Below are 11,833 nucleotides of genomic sequence, written 5' to 3'. Positions count from 1 at the left end.
GATCCAATGCCATTGGTGCATTATGGGTGATTTTGTTGTCTGGAGCTAGTTGCCTCCACTGGGTTCCTTCGCCCAGTGCCTGTGCTTGGAGAGGCCATTTTCTGCTTCCTAGGAGCTGGCCATGTTGGATAGAGCATGCTTCAGTGACATCACAGTCAGGGGCGGCTCCAGGCCTTAGCACGCCAGGCATAGGGTGCCTGGTCCCGCAGCTTCGGACTGTCTGCAGGCAAGCCGTGGAGGGCAGCCTGCCTGCCGTGCTTGGGGCGGCAAAATTCCTAGAGCCGCCCCAGATCACAGTAAAGCATAGCTGAGTCATGGGCACAGTGACATGGCATTGTGATGGCCACCCACCCCAGGGACTTGATTCAATGACCACTTCTACTCACTGTTGTCCTTCTGTATTTCCTTGTCACCAACTTCAGCTTTGGGGTTGCATATATCTTTCCTTCTGGCTGCTGTCATTTCACTTCTGAAAATTGGGCCGTGTGTGCCCCAGTGGAGTTTTGTCTTGCATGTATTTTCTCTTGCACCTTGAAATCAGGGAGCTGAATGAGCTGGTGCCCACTTCTCCACTTGCCTTCTCCTTGTGTTGAAGGATGGACAGTATGGTTGGAACTGTGTTGGAGTATTTTCTGGGACCGTTGTGCCATGTTTTGCATTATTTTTCCAGAGGCCATGTTTCTTGAAGAAACATGATTTTTGGTTGTATAATATAATTACTAGCATGACTAGATGACCTAACCTAATCATGACAATGAAAATTAGAAGTTCCCCAGGTTTCTACATCTCTAAAAAGACAGCATCAAGACAGCAGCAGAATGCCAGTCAGCGTGAAAGTGATAGACATTGATATATGGTGAACTCAGCCAGGGTTCCTTAAAAGTATCTTGATTTTGTGAGCCACAGAAGGTGTCCAACTCAATGCAGATTAGAAGGGCTGAATTTTCAGAAAGCAGGTGCTCTTCATTTTCTGAAAATCACTCATTTATATCTCTCACAATTTGGGCAGTCTCTGATTAAGATACGAAATATCACTAGTGATTGTGAAAATCTTGACTAATAGATATTTGCAAACAATGCAAGAACTTTCTCTCCGGCATTTTCTTAGTTTCTTTTACAATAAATAGCTTTAGAAACTGAAAAGTCATAAGATGCTCAACCTAAAGCACAGCTGGCCATAAGTCAGGATGGTTTTACCCTGAAATTTATCTTTTTCCTAATGAAAGTCAGCTTCCCTTAATCATGGGGACTCTTTCTGTAGTGTATGTTGGGATTAATTGAAAAGAAGGAAATTGGTTCTCTGTTTTTTCTCACTCTGGAACACATCAACCATTCCTCTCTGTATAATCCCAGTTTATCAGATTTAAAAATGCATAAAAATGGAAAGATCATACATGTGTTACAGAAAGCAGTTCAGATATCAGGATTAAGTTGTATTTATGTGGCATTATCTGTAACAGTAAAGTAGAAGCTTTTGGAATGCTACAGGAAAGTACAATTTCTATCACGGCTATAGTATCTTTAAATAGCTCCTTGGCAGCAATAGCTTCTCTATAGACTGGTAGTCCAATGATATTAAAAGTGGATATTTATACAAAAACTGTCTCTGAGAAACTAATAGACTTTTTTAGGTATACATATAGACATTCAGTAAGCCATTTCTGCTTGTCTTTACACCCATGTAAATTGGTGTACTTCAGATTTGCTGTAGTATAAAGAAGAGCAGAATTTGGCCCAGAGTATTTAAAATATTGTTGCACGATTCACAGGGACACTTTCAGCCAGGCCACATTTTTGCTAGTGTGAAATGGCAGCACCCTCAGCCAAGATAAGGGGAAAGTTCTTATGTTGGGTACCTGAGGCATAGGGTGCCTGGGGCTGGGTGTTCTAATATGGATCATTGGATGCTTACAACATTTTTTCTCTCTCAGGTTTTGTGGCTCCACCCTCACCTGGGTCTCCTTCTCTCTCTCTAGTTGGTCTTAGTGTTTCATTAGATGAGTCATTCTCCATCCAACTTTCCCTGGGGCCCCAAAGAATGCACATATTGCCCCCCCTTTTTCCTCTGTCTGCCCCTCATCGCTAGGCAATCTTATTTGCTTGCACAACCTCAACTAGATTTTATTTTTTTTGAGTCAATGTAAAATTATCGCTGTATTTGGGACATGGCTCCCTCCAACCAAACCTACACGAGGAGGTGTCAGATGCATGTCCAGCCAGCCCCTTAAGCACAACATTTGCAAAACCGAGCTCTTGATCTTTTCCCGTAAGTCTTCTCTCTTTCCCCTTTATGACAATGGAACCTACCCCAGCTTACATTGGCTTGTAATTGGACACTATCTTTGACTCTCCCCTCTCTCTAGATCCACATATCCAGACAGGATTAAAATCTTGCAACCTCTTCCCACAACATTTCTGAAATCCAGGGATCTGTAGCCTGGATGTCCCTCACAAAAAAGAACCACACCACAGCTGCACAGTCATTGGTATGTGCAAAGGCCTTTGCGAATCATCATGGGGAGGTAGACAAAATTTAAAGGTGAAAGGCAATGTGAGAATTCTCTCAGCTTTGAATTTGATCAATGTGTCCCCAGGATTACAGAAACAAATGGCAACAGCAGCTGCATGGGCAGTGGCTTGATGGGGAGTGGTGGTTTGGTTTGTACTTTGTGCGACCAGGTATGGGTTTCACTCATTAAATTTCTCAGATGATATGGCAATTGTTTCACCTTTAAGTTTTATCTGCCTATGTATCTCCATTATGATAGACAGGCTTACATGTGTGGGTGAGGTGAAGGGAACTTTTAAATCCCCCCACAGAAGAGTCTTACTCCTCCTCCCATATAAGAGTTTTTTTATACTCCTCCCTGATATAGGGTATTTTTTATTCAACTTCCCAAAATAGGGTTTTTGCTCCTTCCCTGACAAGGGGATTTTTATTCCCCCATGTAATAGGCCTTCTTAAAAAACCACAGCTCCTGAGAAATTTGAGGTTTATTACTATATCTTGAAACATTTTTTAAAAACTCCCTAATTTTTTTAAATCCCTCCACCTCTCTCCCTTGTGTGTGTATATGCACATGCACACAAATTCCATTTTCCCTAAGCTGAAAAGAGTTATGAGCAAAATTTGACTGGGAGGAAAAATCTAAACAAAAACAATGAGAAAGATCATTTGAAGTCATTTAAGAAAACTTTAATAGATACAAAAAACCCAATTGTCCAATGATGGAAAGAAGATTGTTACTTTAAAATTGTACTGGTTAAGAAGGGAAGTGAAAACAGAGAGGAGACTAAAGAGAAGCAAAAGGCATTGGACATATCTATAAACGGTAGGGTTAGGACAACAAAAGAATTTGTAAATATATTAGGAACAAATCAAATTCCAGTAATAGTGTCAATTCCTTACAAGATAGGGATGGTAAAATTGTCAGTGATGCAGAAAAAGAGAGTTAAATAAATATTTCAGTTCTGTATTTGAAAAGAAGTCTGATGGTGTATTTATATCTTGCAGTATAATTACTATTTCAACAGTAATTAAGGAGGATGTTAAATAGAAACTGCTGCCACTAAACATTTATAAATCTGCAGGACTGGATAATTGGCATTCAAAAATTTTAAAAGGAGTTGACCAAGGAGCTCTCTGAACCACTGATGTTGATATTTAATAAATTTTTGAAATATTGGAGAAGTACAAGTACTAGAAAAATAATCTTGGGCCAAGATTTTAAAAAGCATAAACAGGATGACCTGGATAATTATAGGCCACTGAGGTTACCATCAATCCTGGGCCAAGTCAGGCTCAATGGGTAGTGATCAATGGCTCCATGTCTAGTTGGCAGCTGGTATCAAGGGTCGATCCTGGGGCCGGTTTTGTTCAATATCTTCATTAATGATCTGGAGGATGGTGTGGACTGCACCCTCAGCAAGTTTGCAGATGACACTAAACTGGGAGGAATGGTAGATATGCTGGAGGGTAAGGATAGGATACAGAGGGACCTAGACAAATTAGAGGATTGGGCCAAAAGAAATCTGATGAGGTTCAACAAGGATTAGAGGATTGGGCCAAAAGAAATATGATGAGGTTCAACAAGGACAAGTGCAGAGTCCTGCACTTAGGACGGAAGAATCCCATGCACTGCTACAGACTAGGGACCGAATGGCTGGGCAGCAGTTCTGCAGAAAAGGATCTGGGGTTACGGTGGATGAAAAGCTGAATATGAGTCAACAGTGTGCCCTTGTTGCCAAGAAGGCTAATGGCATTTTGGGTTGTATAAGTAGGGGCATTTCCAGCAGATTGAGGGATGTGATCATTCCCCTCTATTCAGCACTGGTGAGGTCTCATTTGGAGTACTGTGTCCAGTTTTGGGCCCCACACTACAAGAAGGATGTGGATAAATTGGAGAGAGTCCAGCAGAAGGCAACAAAAATGATTAGGGGGCTGGAGCACATGACTTGAGAGGCTGAGGGAACTGGGATTGTTTAGCCTGCAGAAGAGAAGAATGAGGGGGGATTTGATAGCTGCTTTCAACTACCTGAAAGGGGGTTCCAAAGAGGATGGATCTAGACTGTTCTCAGTGGTAGAAGATGACAGAACAAGGAGTAATGGTCTCAAGTTGCAGAGGGGGAGGTTTAGGTTGGACATTAGGAAAAACTTTTTCACTAGTAGGGTGGTGAAGAACTGGAATGGGTTACCTAGGGAGGTGGTGGAATCTCCTTCCTTAGAGGTTTTTAAGGTCAGGCTTGTACTTGCCACTGCTTCCAGCAGCTCCCATTGGCCTGGAGCAGCAAACCGCAGCCACTGGGAGCCGCGATCGGCCGAACCTGCGGACGCAACAGGTAAACAAGCCGACCAATCCACCAAAGGCTTTCCCTGCACAAGCGACGGAACAAGTTTGGGAACCACCGAATTAGAGAATGGTAGCATAATTAATATGAATTAATGTTTTATGAATAGATTTGAAAATAGATCTTGGGTAAAATTTTCAAAGGTACCTAATGGCTAGATAGTTAAAGGTATTAAGATGTTTAGTGGGATTTTCCAAAGTGTCTAGACATCTACCAGTGGGAATTAGGTACCTTAGTCCAGATCCATAAAGGGAGTTATGTGCCTAAGCACCAGTTTTAGGCTTCACTGTGATCCATGCATGGCTGCTGCTTAATCCTAAGCATGCTCAGCACCTAAGTTTTTGCAGGAAAAGTTCCAGATGCTCCTAAGGTTCTGCCTCTGGGCATCTGCACTCAGCCTCATTCTAAGCATCCAGGATCCTATCTGCCGCCCAAGTCTCAGAGTACAATCTAGACTAGTGAGCAGCAGTGTGACCACACCCTGTAACCTTGAGTGCCTTATGATGCCTTGCTGAAAGAGTTCCCACCTTGGCCACTCACAACAGCCTTCCAGCATGCAAACCACAGTGTGTGTGTGTGTGTGTCTGTCTGTCTGTCGCCTTCCAGCCCCAAGTGGATTGCAGTATGGCTATCACTAGCCTTGGTTATACTGCAGCGTGACCACAACTGCACCTACATTCTTAGATTTCCCTCCAGAAATGTATGTCCTGCAGTGCGCAGCCTTGTCCTGGACAATATAAGATTTTTTTCTTTATTAGAAACAATATGCATACAAATTGCCACCCCCAATGGAATTTCCCAGACACTTCAATTTAAACACACTGGATTAGGTAAAACAAGTGTATTAACTACAAATATTAAGCGAATACAAAAATGAGATACAAAAGTCAAATGGTTACAAGAAAAATAAAGATAAAATGCAACAGATGCCTAAATTAAAACACTATTATACATTCAAAGCAAAGTTTTCTCAGCATATGCTTTCAGCAGTCTTACTGACCCAATTTCTTAGGTCAGGACTCCTTCCCCAAGTATCCAAAACATGCTTACTTTGTCCTGTTGCTTCAGGTGTCATGAATGCAATGGGCTAGGAGAGAGGAAGCAGAACCCTTCACATGTTTGCCCCTCCTTGTTATAGAATCAGTCCCCACTCTTGAAAAACATTTTCAGCTGAGTACCAAGAGACTATGGGGAAAGATGTTCCCTGATGCTTTCTTGCCCCCCCCCACCTGTTTGAGTGTCTCTTGTTTCTCTTCCTGATTGATGAGTCTGTTTACTGCTTCAATGCAAATTAAGGAGAGCACACATTCCTTTGCTTAGGACAGACCTGTTTGCCAGCCTCCATTTGGAACATGTGTGAACACCATACATAGGAATCTTATGACTTCATTTAAATGTTGCCATACTGTAATGGCATCAGCACCTACCTCTTGTGCATACCCCCCTTTCTCTGGCCAATAGTACCCACAAACCCTTCTTTTCAGGGGTGTGTGTGCACCTATCTCTAGTGGATAGCCCCCTTTCTCTTGGTTAGGTGTGAGCCTGCTTTTGGTTTTTTGTTCTTTCAACAGGGTGGCACCCACCTCTTGTAAGCACCTCCTCCCCACGGCTAGTGGTTCTTTCGGCTGGTCTTCGGCAGCTCAGACCTCCAGCTAAGCCACATACACTGTCTCCTCTTCTTGGGTATGCAGCCCCAAGTTCTTATCACAGCCCTGGTATGGGGCCATAGTTCTAAGGCTTCTCCCAAACGCACCGCCTTCTTCAACCACTCAACTGGTGTCCTTTTCAGCATCCCTCCCCAGGCCCAGACTGCTACCAGACCAGCAGGGCCCATCTCAGTACCCTCATCGGGTCTGGCCCCCTGGCTCAGCCTGCCCACACTGACCTTCCAACACCTCTGCTGCTATTCTATCCAGCCAGTCAGGCCCACAGTCTTTACTGGGCTCAGTTCTGCCTGGTGAGCTCTCTGCAGTGACCAAGTCACAGTATTGCTGTTCATCTAGCCAGCCAGACACCTGGTCCTCCCTCCTCAAGTTCTACACACCAACTGAAGGCTCTGCACTGCTGCTTGCCTTTTATCTGGCCCTTCTGGCCCCTTATTGGTCACTCCAGCAGCCCCTCTGATTGGCTGCTCTTCTGCAGCCACTCTTGGCTTGCCTGGAGGACTTCTCGCTGATCTATTCTGGGACAGGGTGATGCAGGGCTGAGAGGCCTCCAGCAGGGGGCCTCCGGACCTAGTCCACCCTGCCGCACATACATATTTTATCAGGATGATACTGATCAGCAAATTATGAGTTTTCTGATGATACCATATAAAGTAAACTTTGTACAAAGATTATTACAAGAGTGTATCAGTGTATTCACACCCTACACATTCTGTCACAGAGGTTTATATGCAATTCCCTCGGGGAAGCTGCTTCTCACATCATGTTCATCTTACACGATAGGTGAATTTCAAAGAACTTCAAACTTTAAGGTCAGGCTTGACAAAGCCCTGGCTAGAATGATTTAGTTGGGGATTGGTCCTGCTTTGAGCAGGGGGTTGGACTAGAGGACCTCCTGAGGTCCCTTCCAACCCTGATATTCTATAATTCTATACACCCTCAAAATTACCTCTATTTATAGTAGGGTTGTTTACAAGCTAAAAACACTTTATAAATCACCTAAGATCCAACCCATCAGTTCATATAAGTTCCTTAACTTGTTCTGTACTTTTCCTTATCTCTTGTTTACGGCATTCTAAACCAGTTGGGTGAAGAGGGACATCCCAGCATGTGCTAGGACATACACACTATTCACGTATCTTGTTTTTTGACAGGTTTCCTATTTTCTAATGCCAAACCTGACTTTGGCTTTGCAAAGTGTTGTGAGATACTGACTTAGGTGAACAGAATTGTGGAAAGAGCATAATACAGTCAGTTAACATAACTTCCTAGCACAACATCTATGATGTATATCATTAATACCATGAGCATAATACCTATTAAGGTGATGTATAGTATACCTAACACACTGTGCAGCATCAGTAGTGTTTGAACCTGCAGGACAGGCAACCAGTTAGTGAGCTACAGTACTGATTTCATTAACTGCCTGCCGGAGAAGGCTCTTATCCTAGGAGTGCAGGGAAGGGGGCACTAGAGTTAGGTGTGAGATCTGGGAGGTGGTTGAGGGGAGCCTAGCTTGGCTTTCTCTCCCTTCCCTCCATAAGTTGGGGAAACTCCTGTCCTATTTGGTGTCCACAGGGGGCAGGGGCCATAGGAACCATGTGCTGAGTCTATTGGAATGGTCACAGGGAGCCCAGAACAGCTTTGTTCCACCCCCAGCATGCTACAGCTGCTTACGTTCAGGCATGATTTTGGTATTGTCCCCACATTTCTCTATGGAACATAAGGCGCAGTAATGAAATGGAAAGAGTCAGTCAAAACTTTTCCAAACAAAAGAGTTTTGTCAAATTTGTGATGTCATACAAGTTGCATAACACTCAGCAGGTATGTCCCTAACATGCTCCCAGAGGCTCCCTAAAAGGATCAGAGCCCCAGAGGTTTGTGCAACTTCTGCTGTTCAAAAAGTTATGCTTATCTGATAAGGGCACAAAAACAATACCATGTGACTAAGGTGACCAACCACACAGCTGGATCTGGAATTCTGTATATCAAATTCTCACAACAGTGCTCATTGAGACAGTTTACAAGCAGGCTGAGCATTCACTGAATAAAAGATTGCACGCTGATCAGAGACACAGTAAACAGGTGGACAGTGATGGACAATACATCATTCCTGTGAATCTGATCTTTTTAAGGAGTTCCCCTTATCAGCTGGCAGGCAAGAAGCAGACACAAAGGTGCAAAGATCACAGTTTGTTCCAAGTTAATTCTCTCCATCCATAGAAAGTGGATTTATCCTACAGATTTATTTCATATGATACGCCTGTATCTGCTATATCTGGAAATAAGTCTGTAACAGTGGCCTCCATTTGCTATTGTGGGATTGGTTTTTTTTTTCTACTAATTACGGCATTTTAGTAATTAATCACCTTTGGGCCTAATTTTCCTTTCACATAGGTGTAAATTGAAAGTAGCTTCGCTGAAGTCAGAGGAATTATACCATGTAACATAACAGGAGGATCAGCCCCCTGACTTGTTCCTTACTCAAGACACAATAAAAAGTCTGTAATCATTCTGAATTCCCCCTTCCTCTGGGTAAATATTCATGTACAGCTTCCGAAAATGGGCTTCTCAGCCTTGAATAATTATTAATTTGAATATAAAATGAGGCTTCCTTCCCTCCCCCCTCCTCTGTAACGTTCAGCTGTCAGCATGATGCAGTAACAGCCGTGATTCACAAATGACTTTGATGGCATGCAGAAGCAGCTCCTGCTTGATTTCGGAGTCAAGTACAATGTAGTCCCACAGCCTGCAGGTGTCTCCCCCTGGAGAAGGCTGCATAGCCCCTCGGCATCATGTGTGTTACGCTAGCAGATGTTCACTTGCTCTTCATGCTGCCTCTGAGACAGACCTTCTCTGATTCTTTCAGCACTCTTAGCCACGACACACACAACAATACAGCTACATTTCTGCTGGCTGCAGCTGCTCTTGTAACACACCAAGACGGGATTTCAAATAAAGAGGAAAATGGGAGGATGGCTGCAGCATTTCCTTCACTGTTTCAGCAACAGATTGGAAGAAGCTGAGAGTTTCTGTGACTGGAAAACCACATTCTGAATTGTGACGGGCTTTGAACTTCCCAGCCCCAAAAAACCCCACATTTGATTTCTTTTCTCCGCAGGAGGGGGCGGGTTACCATGAAGACAAACCGAAGATGCAGAGCCCTCCTAGCAGTGAGTCTGAATCTGATGGCTCTCCTCTTCTCCACCACAGCCTTTATCACAACCCACTGGTGTGAAGGGACTCAGAGGGTCCCCAAGCCAAACTGTGGGAAAGACAAGAAGACAAATTGCCTCAACTACAGTGGGAATGAGACGGCCAATGAGACAAACCAGAACGTGGTGCACTATAGCTGGGAGACGGGGGATGACCGCTTTCTCTTCCGGTATTTCCACACTGGGATCTGGTACTCCTGTGAGGAAAATATCAATGCTGCTGGTAAGTGGCAATACTATTTCCTTTCAGCTTGCATTGCTTTATATTTGATTCAGCAGCTTAACAAATAACTGGAGGAGCTATTTGCAACTGTAAACTCTCTGCAGCTGAAAGCCTGAGAATTTAGCAATTCATTGTTGCAAACAGGACAGAGGGGAAACAACCTGTTCATTGCGAGGAGAATTTGCTTGTTTGTCTGCTGATCAGGCAGTGAGTGTGTGCTGAGAAATCAGCTGAACCTCAGACAAATATGTGCTAGCAAGCCCTGGCCCTGCTGCTTGCTTGCTTCCAGAGGCCAGTCCGTGCTTTCCTTTCATGAGTCACTCGCCATATCATACAAAAGACAAGGTCCTGTTAGTAGCTGCAGAGGTTCTGGGGTTCAGTTACCCAATCCCAATCATCCCCTTAAATATCCTGAAAACACTGTCCTGGATTTCAGGGGGAGGGTGAAGCTCATGGTTCCACTCAGCCAATAGCCCCGATGGTCTGTTTCTAGTAACACTTATTGTGACACGACCCCCAGGCTATGTCACAAGCTAACCAAAGTCCAGCAGAGGAAATGCTGGTGAAAGCACAGGATTGAGTGACAGGAGATCATTTCCATTCCCAGCTTGGTCACTGACTCCTTGTGCCGCCTTGGGCAAAGCACTTCACCAGGTTGCGTTTCAGTTTCTCTGACTGTAAAATGGGAGTAATGGTATTTTCCAACCTCACCAGTAAAACACTCCTGGATGGAAGGTGTTATAGACAAGCAAACAGGGCTGGATGAAGGCACTATAGGCCCAACGCCTATGGCCCTTACTCCCCAAGCTGTGCAACAATGCCAGAATCTAAGCTTTCATTTTTAAAAATCTAGTCCATGTGGTTGCAAATCAAAGCATGAAAATGTGACCCAGGTGTCCCCGAGGCAGTGACGGCTGCAGTGGGCCTCCAGCAGAGGCAGGAGCAGCAGCCACTGCTGCCAGGGAGGAAGCTGCTTGGCCCCACACCCGCAAGGAAAGCAGGTGTGTTGCTCCTACCACTTCTGGGAGAGATGGAGAGGCCGGCTGCTACTGATTCAGCATCCTCTAGGGTGGTGTCCCAGGGAGCTGCATGCGGGAGTGTGCCTAACCCCAGATCTCCTTAATGTAGCCCAGAGTGCAAAAGGATGACTCAAAGCAAAATGGAAAAGGATTCGCCAGACCTGAAAGGGTGGAATTCCATACAGAGCTAAAGCAAAGATTCTCGGGGCAGGAGTTAGGGGCTGTAGTAAAACAGGCTAAATAGTCTATAAATTGGAGCTGTCGTGGCTGGGAGCTTGATTATGTCACGAGGTCTGCGCTATCCCAAAGCACTGGGTTGCTTGCTTACTGGATGGCCAGGACAGGAAGTGTTGCTTTCTGAGGTGGTACTTTAAGAATTAGTCAACCACTGAAGCTCATTCAACAGAAGGGTAAACTTGGGCCATCTTGCTCAGGTGAGGGAAGAAATGTGCATGGAACTCCTGATTTGGGATCATCCTCTCAGACCTGCTTGGGGTGAAACGAAGGCAAATGCTGGACCATAAAAATTTATGGATGAATAAAATGTTACAGGCAAAAAGGGCATTTTTCTCACTGATTTTTGAAAGAAGAGCAGGACCTAGCCAGAGCTGGGTGGCTCTCAGACCAGAACCAGGGCCAACCAAGTGCCTCTGAGTTTGTTACAGGCTATTCCAGTTTTCCTAGCCAGGCTCAGTCCATTACTGTTTATGCCCCAGATTGCCTGGGTACCTCTTCACCCTGTGAATTCAGTCCAGCTCATACAGTGAGGTAAGTCAGCAATAGAAGGAAAGCCTGTATCTGCCCTTCATTAGGAGCTGTGCTCAGGGGACAAAGCCCTGCTGGCGTAGATAACATTTAGAGCTA

The 11,833-nt window shown here is 44.5% G+C and overlaps 1 protein-coding gene across 6 annotated transcripts in view; it reads left to right on the top strand.

Moving 5' to 3' along the window:
• The first annotated feature begins 9,164 nt into the window (after positions 1-9,164).
• The window catches only part of GSG1L (GSG1 like), a 127,127-nt gene continuing 124,458 nt past the window's right edge, over positions 9,165-11,833 (top strand). For 2 of the 6 annotated variants that reach the window (XM_044980695.1, XR_006572557.1), the window contains exon 1: positions 9,165-9,950. In XM_044980695.1, coding sequence (XP_044836630.1) covers positions 9,650-9,950 — 301 coding nt within the window. In that variant the 5' untranslated portion in view covers positions 9,165-9,649. The remainder of the gene's footprint in view (positions 9,951-11,833) is intronic. The other 4 variants (XM_044980692.1, XM_044980691.1, XM_044980693.1 and 1 more) reach the window with 3 other exon arrangements.

The sequence above is a fragment of the Mauremys mutica genome, chromosome 11, assembly GCF_020497125.1.
Source record: "Mauremys mutica isolate MM-2020 ecotype Southern chromosome 11, ASM2049712v1, whole genome shotgun sequence".
Classification (NCBI taxonomy): Eukaryota; Metazoa; Chordata; order Testudines; family Geoemydidae; genus Mauremys; species Mauremys mutica.
The sequence above is the reverse complement of the archived record's forward strand: the minus strand, read 5'-3'. Positions and strand labels throughout refer to the sequence as shown.